The 23501-nt window shown below is 42.9% G+C and overlaps 1 protein-coding gene across 1 annotated transcript in view; it reads right to left on the reverse strand.

The window, feature by feature from the left end:
• Positions 1–675: 675 nt before the first annotated feature.
• Positions 676–23501, reverse strand: part of LOC126354621 (heparan sulfate 2-O-sulfotransferase pipe) — a 240771-nt gene continuing 217945 nt past the window's right edge. Inside the window, exons 8-9 of the mRNA XM_050004385.1 lie at positions 21454–21608; positions 676–3708 (exon numbers count right to left, since the gene is read on the reverse strand). Of these exons, the coding sequence (XP_049860342.1) occupies positions 3542–3708; positions 21454–21608 (322 nt within the window). The 3' untranslated portion in view covers positions 676–3541. The remainder of the gene's footprint in view (positions 3709–21453; positions 21609–23501) is intronic.

Here is a 23501-nt window from a genome sequence, read left to right on the forward strand (position 1 = left end):
AAAACTAACTGACTCATATAGGACCACTGGGATATGCAGCAGTGCTAAGGTAAAAACTATGGCTGTCACCATAACTTCCATGTGCTCAGGATGTACATGAGTATTCTGAAATTAAATTAACAGTTTTCTCACTGTTATGAAAACATTCTTTCAGGCAAATTCATTATTCACCAGTAAATGCAGAAAAAATGTTTTTGATGTAGTACATACTGCTACAGAGTTAATATCAGTCTTCTTGTACAACTGCCAGCAAAGCCATAGGAGATGGTACTGTAGCTTAGATCTGTTGGACAAAAGGAAGATATTAGTCCATGCCTTTCCAAAAGAATATTTGCAGATTTCACCAGAAATGACTTTTTTTCTTTCTTTTGCCTGAGTTACATTTTGTGATGTATCATACTGAGTGCTTGAAATCTGGATTTCTCTGTGATTTAAGGAGTGATAGCAACACCTATGAGATTTTAATTCCTTCTTTTTTGTTATTCCAAATCTTCATGAGTGGATATTTCCTGTTGGAAAATTTTGTGTACTTGTGCGCCATTTAGTCACACTTTGATAGTCTGTCTCATAGTCTGGAAGGAATGGATGAGAGAGTATGCAGCACTATTCTTTCAATACTTTCATGTAGCATTAAAAAAGTTTGTGGAGTTAAAACACTTAAATCTTAATAACAAATTAATGAGACTTTTTCTTAAAAAATTTATTTTGTTTCTAAAAAATACATTTATGATAATTTACAAACTTTCTCTTCTTTGTTAAAAAAACAATGGATGATAGCTCATCAATGAAATGTAGGCATTGTTTTGTGAATATGTTGAATAATGGAATGTTATGAATTTTATAGTGACCATTACTACCCAGAACTTCAACAATGAATACATTCGTCTTCTTGTGCACAATATATATTGGTTTTTGTTATTGTGTAAATCCGGTCATCAATTTGTTCAGCACATTTTCTTATCAGTACGAGAGAGCACAAGTACATTGAATTATTTATCGTTTTCTGTTTGTTCCTCTGCCATTCATCATGTGGACATGAATATATATACAGAAAAGATAGTCAACAACTTTATTTCACACACTATGTATCTTCATTTCAGTTAGAGTGACTTTGCTAAGTTTCTGAAAGATCTTAGAGTAATGAAAGTTATAGTGATACAGGTGTGTGTCTTTATATACTTAAACAACATTCAATTGATGTCTGTTAACACTAATAAATCAGTGTGGTCAAACAAATTATAGCCAGTAGAAGATACAGTACTTAACACATTCATTTATTTTGGAATGCCTTTATTTATCATTTCCAAGAAACTAGTGTCTGAAATGCTGATAGTCTTCAGTGAGACAATTGAACTCCTTACGGCAGTTATATATTTCTTTCCTGATGCTTTAGCATTGCCTCTTAATGATTTCTTTCACAGGATTAATGCTGCACAGAAGTTCATTGTATTGCAAAGAATTATAAATATGTTGGGGTTAAAAATTTGAGAACAAGGCCTTATGAATTTGTTTTTTATGTGTTCACTAAGAATAGAATTATGGATATGATGTTGTAGGTCATGCTGGGATAGTTCAGTTGATTAAGAGCATTGCTTGCAAAAGCCAAGTTTCCAGGTTGGGGCTCTGGCTCAATAAACAGCCTTGATCAGTAGGGCTTTTTCACTCCTATTTTGTTCCAAGAAAAGCCTTTACTAATGTTTTCTTGCACTCTAAGAAGTCTGTGAAGATAAGCAACTGCACTGATTTATCAGCTTACCTAAAGGCTGCTGAATGATAGCATTATCATTATCTTTAACCTATTATGTAGGAGGAATTGTGGTGCTTCTATTCCTTGCCACCTTGCTGTTGAAAACATGTAGGAAGATACCGGATACCAAAATTACATTACCTTTTACATTGTTGTCAATCAGTTTCATGTTTCATTTGCTTGTATAAGATACTGTAAGTTACCAATGACGTAAATACAACAGTACACATTTAAGAACAATGAAGATAAAAAAATATGCAGTTGGTTATTAATATGGACATTCATGGTATGCAACTCATGAGGCTATAGATAGGGCAATGCCATTAGCAAGGGACAGTATATGATGTGATGCACTAGGCAACAGTGTAACTGATAAACATTGAAAATTTCATGTTGATTATTCTGCTAGTACTGATATACTAATGGCTATTTGCCAATGTAGATTTCATTGTGTGTGACAAAGGAAATAACAAATTGTATGCATAATTGATAGCGGTAGTGTTCTGAGTATAGTAGCTTGTAAAGAGAGAACCAAAAGTGGAAACAGTATCCCCCCCCCCCCCCTTCCAGTCTGAAAATGGCCCCAGAATTGGCAGTCGGCAGAAAGAACATCTGGAGAAGTCCTGCACTATCAATTAATGACCAAAATATGAGCTTACTGAGTGCTGGATTAGTTTTGTGATGGGATTTTGGAGTTCCTCAGATACAGCACTAACTACATTGATCTTAATGAGACAAAATCAATATGCAAAACATAATTTCAGAAGTACTCCAAATGAACATTATAAGGCTGTTACTATTTGCAATGTGTCTAAATGGTCTAGTGGGTAATATAAGCTCTGTGAGGCTGGTTTTGGTCAATGCTGTCATCTGCAGGAAGATTGCAACACCCAAAAAATGCAGAGAAATCCAGAAAGACTTGCAGAGAATTAATAACTGGTGTGGGGTCTGGCAATTGATTCTGAATGTAATTAAATGTTACATATATTGTGCATTAGTAGTTGAATAGGTCCATTATTTTTGAATTAAAATATTGGTCATAAATCATAGAAACAGTAACAACCATAAAATGTGAAGGAGCAACCATCTGGAGTGATCCAAAGTGAAATTATCACAATATTGGAGCAGATGTCAGGCTGACAGTCATTGGAAGAATCCCAAGGAAACATAATTCATCTACAAAACAAGTGACTTGAAGATCACTTGTCTGATTTTTGAGTATTACTTGTAAGTTTGGAACATTTAACAACCTGGAGAGGGTGGAGGGGCGAGGGGAATATCCAACAGCATCTGGTATGTTTTGTTACGATTGTAAATGTGATAGATGAAGAAGATGCTCAACAAACTGCATTGGTAGACACCACAGGGAGGATTTTTTCATTTTGGAGAATTTTACTACTGAAATTTCAGGAGACTATGTCTCAAGAAGAATTAAACATGTGATAGTGACGCTACAAGTACCCTCCACCACACAGTGCAAGGTAGCGTATGGAATATAGGTGAAGATTTCACACTGCGGAGTATTCTCGTTTTCTCTCTGCACACGTTTGTTATGAGCGCTCTGCTATGGTACACAATGTTTCTGGGTGATCTGGACACACCGTCGTCACTTTAATGGATTCATGGACGTTGAATGAAATCCGCACAGCGGAAGAAGTCAGATCGTGTGCCTGGACACACGTGCAGGGGAGTGAGGCACAGTCCACGAGCGGCAGATCAGTCTTGAGGCTGGCTCCGGGCGCCCTCCGTTGGCTGGGGACGGCGCCGGTGGCGGTGGTGGGGGGAGCCGGCCCGTCAGGAGGGGAGGCGCAGCGCGAGCAGCTGGCGGTGCAGCCGCTGCCTGCAGAACTGGTAGAACTCCGTCTCGCGCGTGAAGTTGGCGCGCACCAGATCCTTCACCTCCTCACGCACCGGCGGTTTGAACATGTTGCGATTTATGCGGATGAAGCGCTCCATCTCACCTGCAACATGTTTTCAAAATGGAAGCCGTATAAATAACGGTTTGTGGTAGTAAACAGCTATCAAAATCTGGCGATAGGATGTACGAGGGGTTGTCACAAGTTTGTATTTATCACGTCGAAAAAATAAAGTTGCGCAATTGTTTGGAGGTACATGCCTGCAGTCCTGATACACATTGCAGTCCATGTACCACGGTACCGCAGTTCGTCACTAAACGAGCCAAAGCAAAATGGCACAGCCATGAGTTTCCACAGAAATGTATTCGGGAAAGAGTAAGATTATAGAACTGGCATATCTTACGGTTCCGTACCTCAACCGGTAAAAACTGAACTCCTATGGGAACATTTTGTTGTCAGTCTCTCTGTCTGTTCGTCCTTCAGAGAAGATAACTTTTTCTCAAAAACGGTTAGAAGTGTCGAGTTGAAGTTTATGCCAAATACTAAGGTCTGCGTTTTATTGGCGATGTAAAAAGAATTAAGCTTCTAAGTCAATGCAATCAAAAGATACGCACTTGTTCGATTTTATTATATAATTAATTCGGTAAGTTTGAAAACGTCTTCTGCCTAAAAACTAATGCTGACAGGATGTAACAAAACTTACTTAAAATTATCAAATAAGCAGCAGTCGGTCGCAAAACCATGTCCTCTTTATTTACTTTTGCAGAGGTCAAACCTCTGCTTAAGACAGTGTTACTACTCAGGGCACATATTCGTTGAAAGCACCGATGATAGCTGTTAATCAGTTGAAATCGATTTCCAAAAGTAAATAAACAAAATAAGTTTTTGCGACTGCTTGCTGCTTATTTGTAATTTCATGACTTACGGTCACTGCACAACTTGGGAACCACATGGAGCCCACCATTCACAACTTGCTTAATCTCTGACAGCTGATAGTCATCCATTACTGTACATTACTTTGACGTCTAAAGATTACGCTGATATCTAAAGAATAAGCTATTTCAGTAGCACATCCGAAGCACAACTTTAATATTATTAGCACAAAGTCGGCCGCTGTGGCCGAGCGATTCTAGGTTCTTCAGCTCGGAATCGCACTGGTGCTATGGTTGGAGGTTCGAATCCTGCCTCGGGCATGGATATGTGTGATGTCCTTAGGTTAGTCAGGTTTAGGTAGTTCTAAGTTCTTGGAGACTGATAACCTCAGAAGTAAAGTCCCATAGTGCTTAGAGCCATTTTTATTAGCACAAATAAGCTAGCCCCCGTTTTATTTCAACAGTTTTAAATTCTCACATGATTAAATACGTGGTATCCAACAAGTTAAAATGTATCTAGAAAATATTCACAGACAGACTATTCACATTCTATTAATGTTAGGTTGCCACTGAAAGTTAAAAATCTAAAATTTAATATGGAACAATTGAGAAAAAAATCTGTTGAATATCTACAAAAGTAACCAACAATATATGTCAGAATGAAGCTCCTCGAAGTGGAGAAACAGAGAATAAATAAATACAAAAACACTTATTCAACTCTGATGACACTTCGTTTGTCCACATAATTTCGTAGCTGATCGTGTTAAAGGATTCATTATATTATTTTCATGCTTTCTATTTCTTTCATTTAAACTGACGTAACTAAAGCTGAGCAAAGCATATTTTGTAAGCTACATTTTTTGGGTTGATTGGCTGAAGTGTAAGTTTTAGCCAGTATACAACAAGGTCACTATGGGAATCTCCCAAAATCAAGCACAACCTGGCTATAGCCCGCGTCACATAGGACGGCGCTTCCACGCATACAGGCGGAGCAGAAAGGAAGCATGAGGGAAGGAGAAATGTGCATGCGGGGTAGCAGAGAGCGGGCAAAGTCCACGTTGTGAACTGCGTTGCTGCGGACAACTATCAGGCTCGTTTGTCTATGGTACATCGCATTATAGTTCAAATCTAGTGAATATTAAAACTTATTTCTATCAATCATCATGAGAGAAATATTAGTTCACGTCTTGACGATGTTACGTCCACTGCTGCACAGCGCACAGATTTACTCCGTGCGACTCCGGGAGTCGCGAACAGTTGACGCAGCTTTGTGAAGACATGAAGTACAATTTTTATCAAAATGACAATTGTCTAACGACAAGATCATTGAAACTGCTTGCAAGAATTATCATTTATTGTGAATTGAACTGTATTATAAGTAAAAATTTAATACACAACATAACTACCTTCAAGCACAAACCGAAATCATCATATTTGCTTGACAACCACTTCTACTCAACAGAATTTAAAAAAAAAAATGTATAAGTCGTGTGCGTGGATGTGTTTGACTATAGTTAAGTGTAATCACTGTGCGTAAAAAAAGAATTAAAGGTAGGAAATACTAATGGAAAAGACTATCGTAAAAATGGTCAGTAAGTTGTCATGTTTTCACTGTTAATGGGCATTATGAATGTAAACTAACTCGTTCGACATTTCAGTGAGAGACTGCATTTATAACCCATTGGTAAAGCAAACAGTTAACCATCATCCGAATAACTCCAGGTAATGCTGACCCATAACATCAAAAACCATCAATACTTCGACAAGTAAGAGTTATACTGTCATTTTAGGGCCTCATCCAGTTCGTGTCTTGAAAATGACAGGTGTTTACGTGTGGAAGTATCGGACTTCTGACGAATTTATCCAGTTGCATTCTCTCATGTTACTAGATCATACAACATGGTGGGAGAAGCTTAACTTCTAATGAGTGTGATGGGCAAACATCTATTAGGCACACTACGAATATAGCGGTGTGGACATGTTGGCAATGTGGGTCTCACGGCGAGCGTGTAAGGCGCACTATCCTCTGTGCTCTCAGTGGATAGAGCGTCTGCCATGTAAGCAGGAGATCCTGGATTCGAGTCCCGGCCGAGGCACACATTTTCAATATGTCCCCAATGATGTATATCAACGCCTGTTTGCAGCTAGGGTGTCATTTAATTATCATTTCATTCTAGAGAAGCTGCACGGTCATCAGATACAACCAACTTCTGTTCGGACAGCATTATAGTTTGCATAATTCAAAGGATACGAAATCATTAAAAAAAGGCTAGGAAGTCATCATTATTATGTATGCAACTGATAAGTTGACAAACACGTTGTTTAAACCGCGAGTCTTTAAATATGATTACTTTGTTCCAAGGTCTACGTTGTAATACCATCGTCACTTCTATTTGAGTCTGTTTCCGAACAATATGATTGTAAATTTACAGTGATAGGTTAAAGGCTTATATTCCTCTGCAGTTCCCTGTCAAATTCTTCTTTCTGAAGCTTCTCAGCATGCCACACAGACTATGCCCTCGTTATAGGTGGGATATTTTCTTTCCCCTCATGCACAAGCGATTCAGTGCACGTTATCTTGAATGTTTTTTTCCTCCCATATAGCCTGAACCCTTTGCCCAAATTAATTCCATGGGGCTACAATCCTAGTAGAAGTTCCAAGCAAGTGGTCTGCCAACATACCGCAAGCCAAAGTGCGATTATGCGTATCCTACTTGACAACCGCTACTATCCCTATCACCTGCAACGAGTGCAAGGATTATCAGCAAAGCATTTCCCTCTACAGGAAGGATTTTATAAATGGTTTATGCACGAGACCATCACAGTTATGGGATTTCTGTCATCATTCCTCTTTACCGACATATCATCAATACGTGGGCTATAGTCATCGGGGTATGGTTGAAGCTTCTCATCGGCATCGATTCAGCATCAATGTGTGGGCAGGGATTATTGGCGACCACATACTCGGACCGGTTATTATTCCTGCTGAATGCTCTGCCTAGGCTCGTTGAGAATGTGCCTTTATCGATACGACAGGTTATGTGGTTTCTGCATGATAGAGCACCACTCCACTTCTGCATTACCGTTCGCCAACACTTCAACATCATCTTCCTCGGATGTTGTGTAGAAAGCGGAGGCCCTGTAGCATGGTCTGCTAGATGACGGGACTTAAACCCTCTGGATTTTTACCTCTGGGAGCATCTGAAAAGCACTGTATGCAGACCCTTCAACAGCATGCCTGTGACGCTATACGGAGAGAGACCGGAACCTGCGAAAGAGTGCGGCAATCCATGGTGCCAAGTGTGAATGCGTGCAATGCGTCGCATGGAAGCCAACATCTGTTGTGGCATGGATACGATACCGTTCTGTTCTGTGTTCCGTGAAGATTGTCTGTCGTTGCACGCTCACTGTCCATTTCCAGACACATGTTCATAGGATCTTTCTTCTTCCGTTTTCAGTCAGGAATCAGTCCCTGCAGCTGGCCGGTTTTATTAATGTTCACCCTGAATTTGCTTAGCAAGAGTGACAGGATACAAACTGTATAATATCTGATTGGTTAACAGTAAATACTCAGTGTTGAGGATAAAGATGTGGAGCAAAAATGGAAAAACATTCAAAAGCTCCGTTCCGAGCGAGATCTTAAAGGATGGGAAAGGCCCACTGTGGTTTGATAGCAGTGTTAGAAAACTGCTACGTAAACAGATCCCATCACAGGTTCAGAATAAGTCAAAACCTAGCTGACAAAAGTTGAACGATGCGAAAATGAGCATAAGGAGAAAATGGGAGCCGGCCACTGTGACCGAGAGGTTCTAGGCGCTTCAGTCCGGAACCGCGCTGCTGCTACGGTCGCAGATTCGAATCCTGCCTCGGGGATGGATGTGTTTAATGTCCTTAGGTTAGTTAAGTTTAAGTAGTTCTAAGTCTAGGGGACTGAGGACCTCAGATGTTAAGTCCCAGAGTGCTTAGAGTCACTTGAGAAAATGAGAGAAGCGTTCAGTGTCTTTGACAGCAAAATTTTGTCAACCGATCTTAGTAAAAACACTGAGATATTTTGGTCTTATTTAAAAATCAGTAAGCTATTCGAAAACGTCTGTTCAGTCACTCAGTGACCATACAGACACGGAAACGGAAGATAACAGAGAGAATTCCGAAACACTAAATTCGGTCTTATGAAATTGTTTCGTCGTCGAAGACTGTTATACGCTCCCTCCATCGTCGTACGAACGCCGAAATAGCAGATATTGCGGTAACTGATCGCGGTGTAGAAATGGAACTACAATTGTTTAGTACTGGAAAGGCATCGGGACCGGATGAGATATCTATAAGATTCTACGAGGATTATGCGAAAGAACTTGCTTCCCTTTTAGCAGCAGTTTATCGTAGATCGATGGAGAAACGAAGGATACCTAGCGACTGGAAAAAGGCTCAAGTCATTCCGTTTTCGAGAAGAGTCGTAGGTCAGATGCACATAATTATAGGCCTTTATCATTTTACGTCAATCTATTGTACAATTATGTAACAAGTTTTATGCTCAAGAATTATGACGTTTTTGTAGGGTGAAAACCTCCTCTATATTATATCAACACAGATTCTGCAAGCGGAGATCTTGCGTAACTGTTCTCGCGTGAGATCCATAGCTCTGCAGACAACGGAGCTGAGGTTGGTGCCGTATTCCTTGACTTCAGGAAGGCATTTGACACCGTCCCGCATGAACTTAACATTATCGGACCACATTTTTCGTCTGGATTTAAGACTTCCTTGCCTGTGGAACACAACCAGTCGTCCTTAACCGAACAGAATCGACAGTTGTAAAGATAATTTCCGGAGTATCCCAAGGAAGTGTCATAGGACCGTTACTGTTTACAGTGTATATAAATAACCTAGTAGAATGCGTCGGAATCTCTTCAAATACTGTTTGCAGATGATGTGGTTGTCTATAGGAAAATAACAACACCAGGAGACAGTATCGATTTGCCGAATGGCTTGCAGAGGATTGATATATGATGTAGGCTTTGGCAGTTGATCCTGTACGTAAATACACACATCAAAGAGAGTTTTGCATCACCTCGGTTCCGACAGTTCCGGAACCTGTACTGAAAATTGGGATAGAGATCGACCTAAACATCTTTTCCGCCCTTTTTATTGCTAATGAAAACCACACATTGAATGTTTTACGACATTACAGCGAGACCCCAGGGGTGGTGGTCCAGATTGCTGTATACACTGGTATTGCTGTACACACCGGTACCTCTAATACCCAATAGCACATGCAAGAGGACATACTACTGGATATCCTCTTCCACTGACGAATGCCTGTATTCGTCGTGGCGTATTATCCCCATGTTCATCAAGGCACTGTTGGTACAGACTGCCCCTCAGCGAGGCAGCGAAGATCCCTCAAAGTGGTTGGTGGGTCATGTCGTCCATAAACAGCCCTTTTCAATCTATCCCAGGCATGTTAGATAGGGTTCATGTCTGGAGAACATGCTGGTCACTCTAGTCGAGCGATGTCGTTATTCTGAAGGAAGTCATCCACAAGATGTGTGCGATTTGGGGGCGCTAATTGTCGTGCACGAAGACGAATGCCTCGCTAACATGTTGCCGATATAGTTACCCTGTCGGTCGGAGGATGGCATTCACGTATCGTACAGCTGTTACGGCGCCTTCCATGACCACCAGCGGCATGCGTCGACCCCACATAATGCCACCCCAAAACAGTAGGGAACCTCCACCTTGCTGCACTCGGTGGACAATGTGTCTAAGGCGTTCAGCCTGATCGGGTTGCCTTCAACCCGTCTCCGACTATTGTCTGGTTGAAGGCCTATGCGACATTCATCGGTGAAGAGAACGTGATGCCAATCCTGAGCGGTCCATTCGGCATGTTGTTGGGTTCATCTGTACCGCGCTGCATGGTGCCGTGGTTGCAAAGATGGACCTCGCCAAGGACACCAGGAGTGAAGTTGCGCATCATGCAGCCTATTGCGCACAATTTGAGTCATACCACGACGTCCTATGGCTGCACGAAAAGCATTATTCAACATGGTGGCGTTGCTGTCAGGGTTCCTCCGAGCCATAATCCGTAGGTAACGGTCATCCACTGCAGTAGTAGCCCTTGGGCGGCCTGAGCGAGGCATGTCATTGACAGTTCCCCCGTGTCCAAACAGCATCGCTGTGGTTAACTCCGAGACGCCTGGACACTTCCCTTGTTGAGAGGCCTTCCTGGCACAAAGTAACAATGCGGACGCGATCAAACCGCGGTATAGACCGTCTAGGCATGGTTGAACTACAGACAACACGAACCGTGTACATCCTTCCTAGTGGAATGACAGGAACTGATCGGCTGTCGGAGCCCCTCCGTGTAAGAGGCGCTGTTGATGCATGGTTCAAAAAAAAATGGTTCAAATGGCTCTGAGCACTGTGGGACTTAACTTCTGAGGTCATTAGTCCCCTAGAACTTAGAACTACTTAAACCTAACTAACCTAAGGACATCACACACATCCGTGCCCGAGGCAGGATTCGAAACTGCAACCGGAGCGGTCGCGCGTTTCCAGACTGTAGCGCCTAGAATCGCTCGGCCAGTGCGGCCGCCGATGCATGGTTGTTTACCTCTTTGGGCGTGTCTAGTGACATCTCAAAAGGACTGTGTCTGTCATACAATATCCACAGTTAAGGTCTGTCTTCAGGAGTTCTGGGAACCGAGATGACGTAAAACTTTTTTTGATGTGTGTAAATGGAACATCAACTGCAGTATTGATGACGAACTGCTGAAAACAGTTTCGACCGCAAAATATCTAGGAGTACTTATCCAGAGCGACCTGGAGTAGAATGACCACATAAACCAATAGTAGGAAAAGCAGATGGCAGGCAATTTCACTGGAGGAATCTGAATGAAATGCAACTCATCCACGAAGGAAGTTACTTGTAAGGCGCTTGTTCGACCGATTCTTGAACCCTGTTCATCAATATGGGATCCTTACCAGGTAAGACTGACATAAGAGATGGAGAAGATCCAACGAGGAGGTGTGTTTCGTCCCTGGATCTCTTAGTCGGTGCGAGAGCGTTACAGAGGTGCTCAACAAACTCCAGTGGCAGACGTTACAAGAGAGGCGTTGTGCATCACAGAGAGGTTTACTATTGAAATTTCGCGAGAAGATTTTTCGCCAAGAATCGAGCAACATATTACTTCCTTCTACATACATCTCACGGCCAAGATCACGACGTGAAAATTTGAGAAATTGAGCTAATACAGCGGCTACCGACAATCATTATCCCAACGCGACATTCGCGATTGGAAGGGTGATCAGTTAGTGGTACCAGAAGTAACCTCTGCCGCACACCGTTACGTGGTTTGCGTAGTGTGATGTAGATTTAGATGAACGAAAGTATTGTATATTACTCAAGCCAGTCCATTTAACACTGTGTTAAGTAATCTTCTCATAACATTTTTTTCCGAAAAAGAGTAATGACATCTAATAGAAATGTTTGACAGCAGTTAAGAAGGAATCAAACCTGAAAAGATATTTGGTGCTCTGGAGAAAAGCGAGAACTAATTGGGCAATGTTAGTAAAGGAAACAGAAGACGGAAAACGGAAATGGGTAGGAATGACTAAAGCACGCACAACATAATGTTGCAGAAATACTGGTTCGCAGCCGGATAACTAGTCGAGAAAGACGCTACGTCGAAGAGAACAGGTGAAGCTTTAATCTCCCTTTAATGCAGCCTTGTTTAGGGTAAGAAGCAAGCTACAGTTTAGTTTCTTGCAGAGTCAGATGAAATGGAGGAGGAGATGGAGAGAGATTTAGTGTTGTGCATAGTGCAAGTATCAGATCTTTTATTGTAGTTATGGATGTACGACATGCGAGGGGAGGTAATGAGGACACCAGAGATTAAGCAAAAGCTGAAGAAAATGGAAAGTATGAAAATCCTGTCGCCTATCCAGTCGCATCCCACCTAACTGAGCATAGCCTTTCGAAGGTAATCGGTAAGAAGAATCGCTTTTGCGTCTTATATAATCTGGCCATAACCTTTTTGGCGGATTAAACTGACTTATCCGTTTTGCAGGCCCAAATGCCCACACATAGGACACATTGTGATATTTTTTAACCTTTTGAAGAAATTTTTTAAGGCTAGCCATCGAAGAAGGAAACACCACAACGTGCAGTCATTGACAGAAAGTTAGTTGGGAAATAGGTGCAGTCGTAGGTGCAATGACTCATCTCTTCTTCTGTCTTCTGGGGCTGTCTTTCGTAACAAGAATGTACCGCTCCTCGTGGCGTGGCGGTCTTACCTGAGAGCCAATTGTTGAAAATGACACAGCAGTTTCTGTTCACCACCTGGACCGTCGCCGCTATTCACCCATATCACATTGCTTTCGCTGTGTGTTACAGAATAACTGCGTTAATGGGAAAGTTTTTGATTGAAGACGTGCACTCTGACTACAATCGCTTGCAACGAAATTTGTGCCTATAAAAACGGCGAAATGACTCAGGAAGTGAGTTATATCTCTGGACATCCCTGTACAGTAGACGGTTCCATTTGACGCTATAATACTTCCTCGTATGTGTGGCGATGTTCAATCACGTTGCACACCTGCATGTCGGTTTTCAAGAAATGTTCCACTTTATAATGTTGTAACAGTTTAAAATACGTATTTGGACTGTTAGATATGAAAATAAGCGACAGTTTTCCTAGCATCTCTGTTACGCTTATGTTATTAAATAATTTTTTCTGGATTTCGAAATTGTTAGCTATTTTCGAAATAGCTGTTCAATAGAGTGGTTTTCTGTTGAAAGCGTTACATATCGGTACGGTATCATTGAATAAGTGTGTCATTACAACGCTGTACCTATTGGAATCGTTGATAACATCACAACGGTAATACATCTACGGCCGATGAATGCAACGATCGCTCGATAATAAGCAACAGTCCGAAAGCGGTTCTATGAGTTCTGTGCCAAACGCTTAAGCGTGAATTGCAGAGTGGTAACGTAGATGTATAGTGGACAATGCCAGATAGAAACCGTAGATGTGATTCGAAAGAGTCGTATCATCCGACTGAAGACAACGTGTGACTGACATTTCAGCAAACTCGCTGTGACCATACCATGTGGTAGTGTTAAGAAATGGGACGCGATAACAGTCCTTATACAGATCTTACTATCAAGATAGATCTCAACTTGAGAGGAGTGTAAGATCGTGCGGCAAGCGTATTTGCGTTCCCAGTCAATCTGTGTAATACACTACTGGCCATTAAAATTGCTACACCAAGAGGAAATGCAGATGATAAACGGGTAATCGGTGGACAAATATACACTCCTGGAAATTGAAATAAGAACACCGTGAATTCATTGTCCCAGGAAGGGGAAACTTTATTGACACATTCCTGGGGTCAGATACATCACATGATCACACTGACAGAACTACAGGCACATAGACACAGGCAACAGAGCATGCACAATGTCGGCACTAGTACAGTGTATATCCACCTTTCGCAGCAATGCAGGCTGCTATTCTCCCATGGAGACGATCGTACAGATGCTGGATGTAGTCCTGTGGAACGGCTTGCCATGCCATTTCCACCTGGCGCCTCAGTTGGACCAGCGTTCGTGCTGGACGTGCAGACCGCGTGAGACGACGCTTCATCCAGTCCCAAACATGCTCAATGAGGGACAGATCCGGCGATCTTGCTGGCCAGGGTAGTTGACTTACACCTTCTAGAGCACGTTGGGTGGCACGGGATACATGCGGACGTGCATTGTCCTGTTGGAACAGCAAGTTCCCTTGCCGGTCTAGGAATGGTAGAACGACGGGTTCGATGACGGTTTGGATGTACCGTGCACTATTCAGTGTCCCCTCGACGATCACCAGAGGTGTACGGCCAGTGTAGGAGATCGCTCCCCACACCATGATGCCGGGTGTTGGCCCTGTGTGCCTCGGTCGTATGCAGTCCTGATTGTGGCGCTCACCTGCACGGCGCCAAACACGCATACGACCATCATTGGCACCAAGGCAGAAGCGATCTCATCGCTGAAGACGACACGTCTCCATTCGTCCCTCCATTCACGCCTGTCGCGACACCACTGGAGGCGGGCTGCACGATGTTGGGGCGTGAGCGGAAGACGGCCTAACGGTGTGCGGGACCGTAGCTCAGCTTCATGGAGACGGTTGCGAATGGTCCTCGCCGATACCCCAGGAGCAACAGTGTCCCTAATTTGCTGGGAAGTGGCGGTGCGGTCCCCTATGGCACTGCGTAGGATCCTACGGTCTTGGCGTGCATCCGTGCGTCGCTGCGGTCCGGTCCCAGGTCGACGGGCACGTGCACCTTCCGCCGACCACTGGCGACAACATCGATGTACTGTGGAGACCTCACGCCCCACGTGTTAGCAATTCGGCGGTACGTCCACCCGGCCTCCCGCATGCCCACTATACGCCCTCGCTCAAAGTCTGTCAACTGCACATACGGTTCACGTCCACGCTGTCGCGGCATGCTACCAGTGTTGAAGACTGCGATGGAGCTCCGTATGCCACGGCAAACTGGCTGACACTGACGGCGGCGGTGCACAAATGCTGCGCAGCTAGCGCCATTCGACGGCCAACACCGCGGTTCCTGGTGTGTCCGCTGTGCCGTGCGTGTGATCATTGCTTGTACAGCCCTCTCGCAGTGTCTGGAGCAAGTATGGTGGGTCTGACACACCGGTGTCAATGTGTTCTTTTTTCCATTTCCAGGAGTGTATTATACTAGAACTGACATGTGATTACATTTACACTCAATTTGGGTGCATAGATCCTGAGAAATCAGTACGCAGAACAACCACCTCTGGCCGTAATAACGGCCTTGATACGCCTGGGCATTGAGTCAAACACAGCTTAGATGGCGTGTACAGGTATAGCTGCCCATGCAGCTTGAACACAATACCACAGTTCATCAAGAGTAGTGAGTGGTGTATTGTGACGAGCCAGTTTCTCGGCCATCTTTGACCAGGGCCGGGAGTCTAACATTTTCTGTATCCAGAAAGGCCCGTACATGACCAGCAACATGCGGTCGTCCATTAACCTGCTGAAATGTAGGGTTTCACAGGGATCGAATGAAGGGTAGAGCCACGGGTCGTAACACATCTGAAATGTAACGTCCACTGTTTAAAGTGCCGTCAATGCGAACAAGCCCACACCATCACGCCGGATTATACGCCAGTATGGCGATGACGAACACACGCTTCCAATGTGCGTTCACCACGATGTCGCCAAACACGGATGCGACCATCATGATGCTGTAAACAGAACCTGTATTCATCCAAAAAAATGAAGTTTTGCCATTAGTGCACCCAGGTTCGTCGTTGAGAACACCATCGCAGGCGCTACTGTCTGTGATGTAGCGTCAAGGGTAACGGCACTCATGGTCTCCCAGCTGATAGTCCATGCTGCTGCGAATGTCGTCGAACTGTTGGTGGATATGGTTGTTGTCTTCCAAACATCCCCATCTGTTGGCTCAGGGATCGAGACGTGGCTGCACGATCCGTTACAGCCATGCGGATAAGATGTCTGTCATCTCCACTGCTAGTGATACGAGGCCGTTGGGATCCAGCATGGCGTTCCGTATTACCCTCCTGAACCCGCCGATTCCATATTCTGCTAACAGTCGTTGGATCTCGACCAACGCGAGCGGCAATGTCGCGAGACGATAAACCGCAATCGCGTTATGCTACAATTCGACCTTTATAAAAGTCTGAAACGTGATGGTACGCATTTCTCCTCCTTACACGAGGCATCACAAACACGTTTCACCAGGCAACGCCGGTGAACTGCTGTTTGTGTATGAGAAATCGGTTGGAAACTTTCCTCATGTCAGCACGTTGTAGGTGTCGCCACCGGCGCCAACCTTGTGTGAATGCTCTGAAAAGCTAATCATTTGCATATCACAGCATCTTCTTCCTGTCGGTTAAATTTTGCGTATGTAGCACGTCATCTTCGTGGTGTAGCAATTTTAATGGCCAGTAGTGTATGTAGGCACTTGCTGGACCTTTCGTGTGTGCGATCACGGTTACAATACGGCGCGAGGTGGTGGATCCAGGATGGTATCGTCCTTCCTATGAATTGGAATGTCGGCTATTCCGTTTGCATTGGGGCTATTCCGTTTGCATTGTCAGAAGCACGTAGTAAAGGGAAACATCTCTTTCCTGAAAGATGATGACCATGTCGAAATCAAAGATCTGCTGGCCATCAGAGCAATTCAGTAATTGCCGTTGAAGAATTGAATTTTCCCAATATTGTAGTACATTTTACAGTTTATAAGAGGTACAGGAGAGCGGAACATTGTCTCAGATAGTCGTACTGGTATCTTAAAAGAAGATTTCGCCAATCATGTCAGATTTCGACGAAATGTCGCACTGATAGTCGTTTTGATTAAAAGAAATTGCACCTATTCAAGCTTTTCGTTCAACTCTTCGACGTTTCTGAGAAAATCTACGCAGAAAAATCTACATTTTCTAAGTAAATACTTGGAGATCAGTTCAAGTGGGCCAATGGTGGGGTTTCATTCAAGTCAATTTTGACGATATTTTGAATGTATAATATTGTTTATCACAAGGAACCAGCATTTAAATATCTTAAGTGGATTTATTCATTTCATACGGAAGAAATTGTAAATACTGACAAGCTTTCATTTGATTGGCAGTTAATATTGATTTCACGGAATCTTTATATACCGGTCTCACGAGTCTGAAGTTGTGAATCATAGTGAACAAAAACTGCACTGTACCAAGAACTAATTCAACCTGCACGTTTTACATTTCGAAATGGTTCGGCTGGGACTTGTCGTGAAAGCAGCAACACAGCAAATGAATGACTCGCGTTAGTTCTTCCACACCAAATGATGTAGATCTTTTTGTTAAAAATATATTTCATATAGGGATTTGAATCTGAATCCGCATATCCGGAGCCAGAAACATTCACCTCTATCCCAGGGGATCTGCTTAACGAGGGGACACAGTCATTACAGCTGATACACAGATTTTCTACAAACTGAATTGTTGAGCTAAAACCCTGAATAGGGCTAGTTTCCCTCTGATGGACTTCTGTGCGTAATTTTATCCAAATGCGTGACGCACAATAGGCTACATCTCCTTGTTAGCTGTATCAGAACGCAAGCCATCACTGTGTGGATAAAATGCTGCAGTCCATATGGTCTCTATAGTTTTCTGGTGCGACACTCTAATATGATATTAATGGGCCACATGCAGACTAGTCTGTTCAGGACTCTCTCTTTCATATTTAACACTTATACGGTCTGTCTGTTTCGAGACCATACCACCTGCCGAGAATGCTGAATCCAGTAAACGTGGATTCTACGCCTGGAAAATGACGGACCTGTCTGAAAAAAGTGAGGTTTAATGTTGCATTTGTTTTGCTGTGTTACGTTCGTGGTTACAAAGTCACCAGTCAGTTCCACAATGTATAAGAAAATAAGAAAAAAGTAAAGTCTCCTCAGCAAAACACTTTGGCTTGATGTAAAAACGATGTCCCTAGTGAATTTACGACATAATTCGCAACTGGTGTTTAAATGAAGTGGAAGTAATGAAGAAGTCAATTCAGTTGCCCTTCAGATAACAGAAAGGTTAAAAATCTTCAGACTGCTTGGTTTTCCGCAACAATTGCAGTCTTTTTTGCAGCATTATTTTAATTGCCTGCGATAGCACAGGGGTAATTCGCAGAAATTCCCACAGTGCACAGCAGGATGCAATTACTAGCCGCAGTTATAATTATCCTTATGAACTTCATTCTCAACGGTATGCTGCTCTCGTTCCGGAAGTCTGATATCTGTTGCCTCCTTACGGTGGTCATTGACTTTCGAGCCATTTTCAGAGATGTGTACCGTTTATAAATAATCCTTGGTAAAATAAAATTTGAGCGAATGACTTGGTGGAACATGTGAAAATATTGAAAAGAAAGGAACGATCACAGAGCTTAAAAATTTAAGACGATGTACTTTATAAAACAGTTATGAAAGCTAAAGACACGTCAAAAGTCAATTACAAATACGCAACGCAATGCTGACTACTAACTACAGAAAGAATTCGAGAGCCTCATGTATTACCGTCGTCAAAAATTAAGGTCTTCCAATGTTTGTTACACGTTAAAACTGTTCGTCTTATAGCCTACTTTGTATGACTGGAGTAAATAGGCAGCTACGAGTAAATTCTTCTCACTGCATCGTGCCCCTTATCTCATGCTCAAGTATTTCCTCCTGCATTTCCGTCTTCAAATTTACATCCTTTCTATACCCATTCATACTTTACAGTTTAGTATTTCTCCTCTACCTATGCCTGCTTTGCCAATTTGCATTTTCCACCAGTCTAAGTTTTAGATGTTTGTATTGCCTTTTCCTGTTTTATTTCCTGTATTTTTATAATTTGTCTTTGCATTTAGTTAAACTGCTTAAGCTTTTCAAAAGCGGTACTGTAGAAAAATGCTGAAGATTAGATAAGAAAATTGAATAAATAATGAAGAGGTAGTGAATCGAATCGAAGAGGAAGGAAATTTGTGGCACAACTTTTACTAAGAGAAAGATTAGATTGGCAGGTCACATCATGAGACATCAAGGAATTGTCATAAATTTTTAATTATCGTTTCGAAAAAATAAAACTACGTAATCAACTTTTTTGTATGAGCCTGCACTGCAGGTACCCACTGAAATCTCAGTACCGTAGCATGTCGTCCGAAGAGCCAAAAGAAAATGTCGCAGTCCATTGAGAAAGGCAACAATGCTGCATTTATCCATGCAGGTTAGTGTGACTGGACTGCAGCAATATACCCTCATTTAGCACAGTTGTCAGATAGCGCAGACGTTTCCTGTGTGGTCGGATAAGTCTGAATGACAAAGAAAGATGTTAGCACACCGTTTGTGAAGAATTCGGGAATCAGGAGAGAAGAAGAGGCCCTGGCGTCTCATAATCGAGGCAGGGGTGGAAAAAGTCACAGGTCATTTTTCGTCTTCTTGCAAAGCGGAATTTTTGCAGCTGTGTCAGGCCAATCCAAATACCTTCCTTAACCGCCTAATCTCCGTGGACGAGTACCGTTACTGTGACTACGAGACAAGGGAACAAAACAATCAGTTGAAACGAGTGGAGTTAACACCGTTGAAAAAGGGCGAAGAGCCAACCGTCATCAGACAAGATGATGCTGAGTCTTTCTTGGACTGCCATGACGTGGTGCTAACAGATTATGCTCGAAAGGAGAAATCTGTCACATGAACATGCTACTACAATCTCCTATCGAGGTTATGGGAGGCTGTCAAGAAGCAATGTCACGGGAAGCTGTTTGAAGGTGTGCTTTTGATCTACGACAACGGTCCAGGTCGTTCTGCACAAGATAGTCATAACTGCTTCTCTTAAAGACGTTACTAAAACAAGCCACTTAAAAAGAAGCTGGTAAGCACTATATTCTGTAGAGTTACGGATTAGTTTTAGATAAAACTGAGTAGGGGTTGTTAAAAAATTTGATACATAAAACTAATAATGCCAATAAAACGTCTGTCATTTCACATAATACTGTCACACAATGTTTTTTCCTTCTTTTTCCGGAGAAATTTAGTCAGAAAGCCATCAACGTCTCACTCATCATGGAGGGATGATGACTCAATTTTTCAGGCTAGCAAATGGCTAGATGCGGCACACACAGTGGAAACGAAACTTCGTTGCTGTGCTCCTGACGTCAGCTAATAGTATGTGTAGTGTTACTTAATGAAGCACCGTGTGGGCAGTGACTTAGTGTGAGAACTGAAAGAACAGTGTAGCACCAACCTGTTAGATTATTAAAATAACTTCTTTAGAAAACAGTATTGTACACTTGGGATAAACTGAATGATGTAGCAGAGTTTTAAACAGAGTGGCCTTGTATCCGGGAGGTTGGAGCTTCCAATTTTCATCCGGCCATCGTGATTTAACCTTCCGACAACGATGTGGAATATCAAGACACATGTCACATGACCGTGACGTAGACGACACTTAGATAAAAAAGAGTTTTCTTCTTATAAATCAGGTTCATTTGGTTTATACATATAACACACACTAGTGCTGTTTTCTGTGCAAACGAAAACAGACGGCCGGCCGGAGTGGCAGAGCGGTTCCAGGCGCTACAGTCTTGAACCGCGTGACCGCTAATGTCGCAGGTTCGAATTCTAGGGGACTGATGACCTCAAAAGTTAAGGCCCATAGTGCTCAGAGCCATTGTTTGAAAACAGACGAGACGTATAGGATGCGTTACCACTTTGTGGTAGGCAGGTTAAGTGTTCCGTGATTTCTCTAAATCAGTTCAACAAATACCGGTATGGTTCCTACAATAAGGCCACGGCGGACTATCTATCCCATTCTTAAACTCGATCCGTAAGTGGTCGTATTACGTTATTTTCGTTGTTCTTAAATTGTAATACCAAGGCATGTCCAGTATCCTTGCAAAAGTGATTTACGGATAAGTGAAAATATTGCTGCTATCACTTCCTTAGAATTTCGGGATTTGTCGCATTCCCGTATTTTCCTGACGTGGTACACGGTAACTTCTACCCTTTTCCTCGGCTGAAGAATCCATTGCGTGGCAGACACTTCCAGAATGACGGGAAGGTGATTTTTTAGGTGGAAATTTACCCGAACAGCGGGAAGTGCAGACTTCCACAAGCGAAGTTTGCACCACGTGATCTATCGTTGGGAAAAATGTATCGCATTAACGGATCGATGTGAAAGACATATACAAAGATTCATGGTCACAGTTCGATTTTTTCGAGTTGATAAATATTAAATGACTACCAGCGTGATTGCACAGTGTGGGCTAGAACCGAGTGATGCAACAAAGCAGTCTACGGACTGAAGATAACAACAACACGAAAGCATACCTCCAATGATTTTTCCCCTCACACCCTTTGCGAATAGATTAGAGAAGAGAAGTAGCCTCCGCGTGGCGGAGTAAGCAGATAAAGTGTGCGCGCTTACCCCAGTAGACGTCGGCGGCGCCACGGAAGAAGCGCGGCACGTAGTGCTCGAGCACGGCCAGCGTCGTGTTGAGCTCCTCGAGCACGCCCACGACGGCGTAGTGGCGCTCCACTGCGCGCTTCGCCAGCTGCAGGGCGCCCACCGTGTTGAACGGCCTGTGTGCACACACACACACAGCAGTTAACGGCTTGCCAGGCGCCGCAGCGGCATTGGAAACAGCTCTCTTTCCTAGCGTTTATCCTGTCGTACGGGGCAAGGTCTTTTCAACCCTCGGCGTACCACAAGATCTGTATAGCGTTGCCTAGCAGTCGCGCCTCTCAGGCTCGTGATGTTGTACTGACATAAATTGACATTGTTTTGACCACTTATAATGTAAATTACTTTTGAAGCATAATATTTTTAAAATAATTTTATTTACTTAACAATATTATGAAAAGGAAAGTTGCTACTCACCATATAGAGGAGATACTGAGTCGCAGATAGGCCCAACAAAAAGACTGTCAGCAATATAGCTGTCGGCCAGTAAGGTCAAGACACACACACACACACACACACACACACACACACACACACGCAAACGCATCTCACACACACATGACTGCAGTCTCAGCCATCTGCGGCTTCAGTTACCTGAGACTACAGTCACATGTGTATGAGTTGCGGTTGCGTGAGCGAGTGAAGTTATATATATGTGTGTGTCTATATTTGACGAAGGCCTTAAACTTTATTTGTGACACTCTTTTTGTTGAACCTATCTGCGACTCAGCATCTCCGCTACCCGGTGAAAAATGGCTCTGAGCACTATGCGACTTAACATCTGGGGTCATCAGTCCCCTAGAACTTAGAACTACTTAAACCTAACTAACCTAAGGACATCACACACATCCATGCCCGAGGCAGGATTCAAACCTGCGACCGTAGCGGTCACGCGGTTCCAGACTGAAGCGCCTAGAACCGCACGGCCACTCCGGCCGGCTATATGGTGAATAGCAACTTTCCTTTTCATAATACTGTTACACTTCATCCTGTATTTTCCACTGTTTGATTTCATTTATTCAAATTATACATTTTAAAAAACACAATTTTTTGTTTTACTGATGTTTTTTTTTTATTATTAATCCAAATTTGCGCAGGATTTACAGACAATAGCAGAATGTTCCGAGCATTCAGGTTGGTGCACTTATAACATGTAATTTGCCTTTTTTGTCTTTCTTCTCTACACAGCATGCGCATCTTCTCCTTTTCTTAGCTGATTGTTTCACTGCCTTCCCTGGACCTGGTGCTAGTAATGAATTCATTGGTTTGTTTACTCCTGCTAGTTGCTTTCCCGAATTGATTATGAAAGTTCGACGGCTCATTTTTTTATTGGTGACCATCATCATCCAAATTAAGTATGCATTCATTACACTTACATCGATTATGTCGAAGAATAACACCAATGGCCAGCGCCTTGTTTTTCCCTTCACACTGTAGCATCGCGTCTTCCTGTTGATAATGTCAATGCCCCCTTTGTGACACCGAATGTTGTTATAACCTCAGGCTTTTTTACGTGTGATGATGACACCGTTGGTCGCTCATGAAGAGAGCTGTAATAACTTTTTTTTCTTAGGAACCTTAGGAACATAAGAATCTATCATTACATCTGGTTGAAAACCAAATAATATAGAGTATACTTCACGTCCTTTAGGTGTCATAAAGTGGGCAGGCAGTTCACCCTTGTTTCCTCTAATAGTACCGACTAGTGTCAGATCTTTTGAACACAAATTATGAGCTAAATCCAGAGATGTAAAAAATTGGTCACAGGTGATATTATATCCAGACTTTTCAAGTTCAGTCAGCAGGCTCTTCGCAACATTCTCCCCAAGTCGTATGGTTCTGGTTTCTTCTTGCTTTCCCAAACACTTTCACCTTCCAGCAGTAGCTTGTCGCACTGTCACAAATTACCCAGAACTTTATTCCGTATCTGCTAAGTTTTAATGGGATGTACTGTCGAATGGACAGCGACCTCGAAAGGTTACCAACTGTTCATCCACGGCCATGGACCATCC

The sequence above is a fragment of the Schistocerca gregaria genome, chromosome 3 (assembly GCF_023897955.1).
Source record: "Schistocerca gregaria isolate iqSchGreg1 chromosome 3, iqSchGreg1.2, whole genome shotgun sequence".
NCBI classification, from domain to species: domain Eukaryota; kingdom Metazoa; phylum Arthropoda; class Insecta; order Orthoptera; family Acrididae; genus Schistocerca; species Schistocerca gregaria.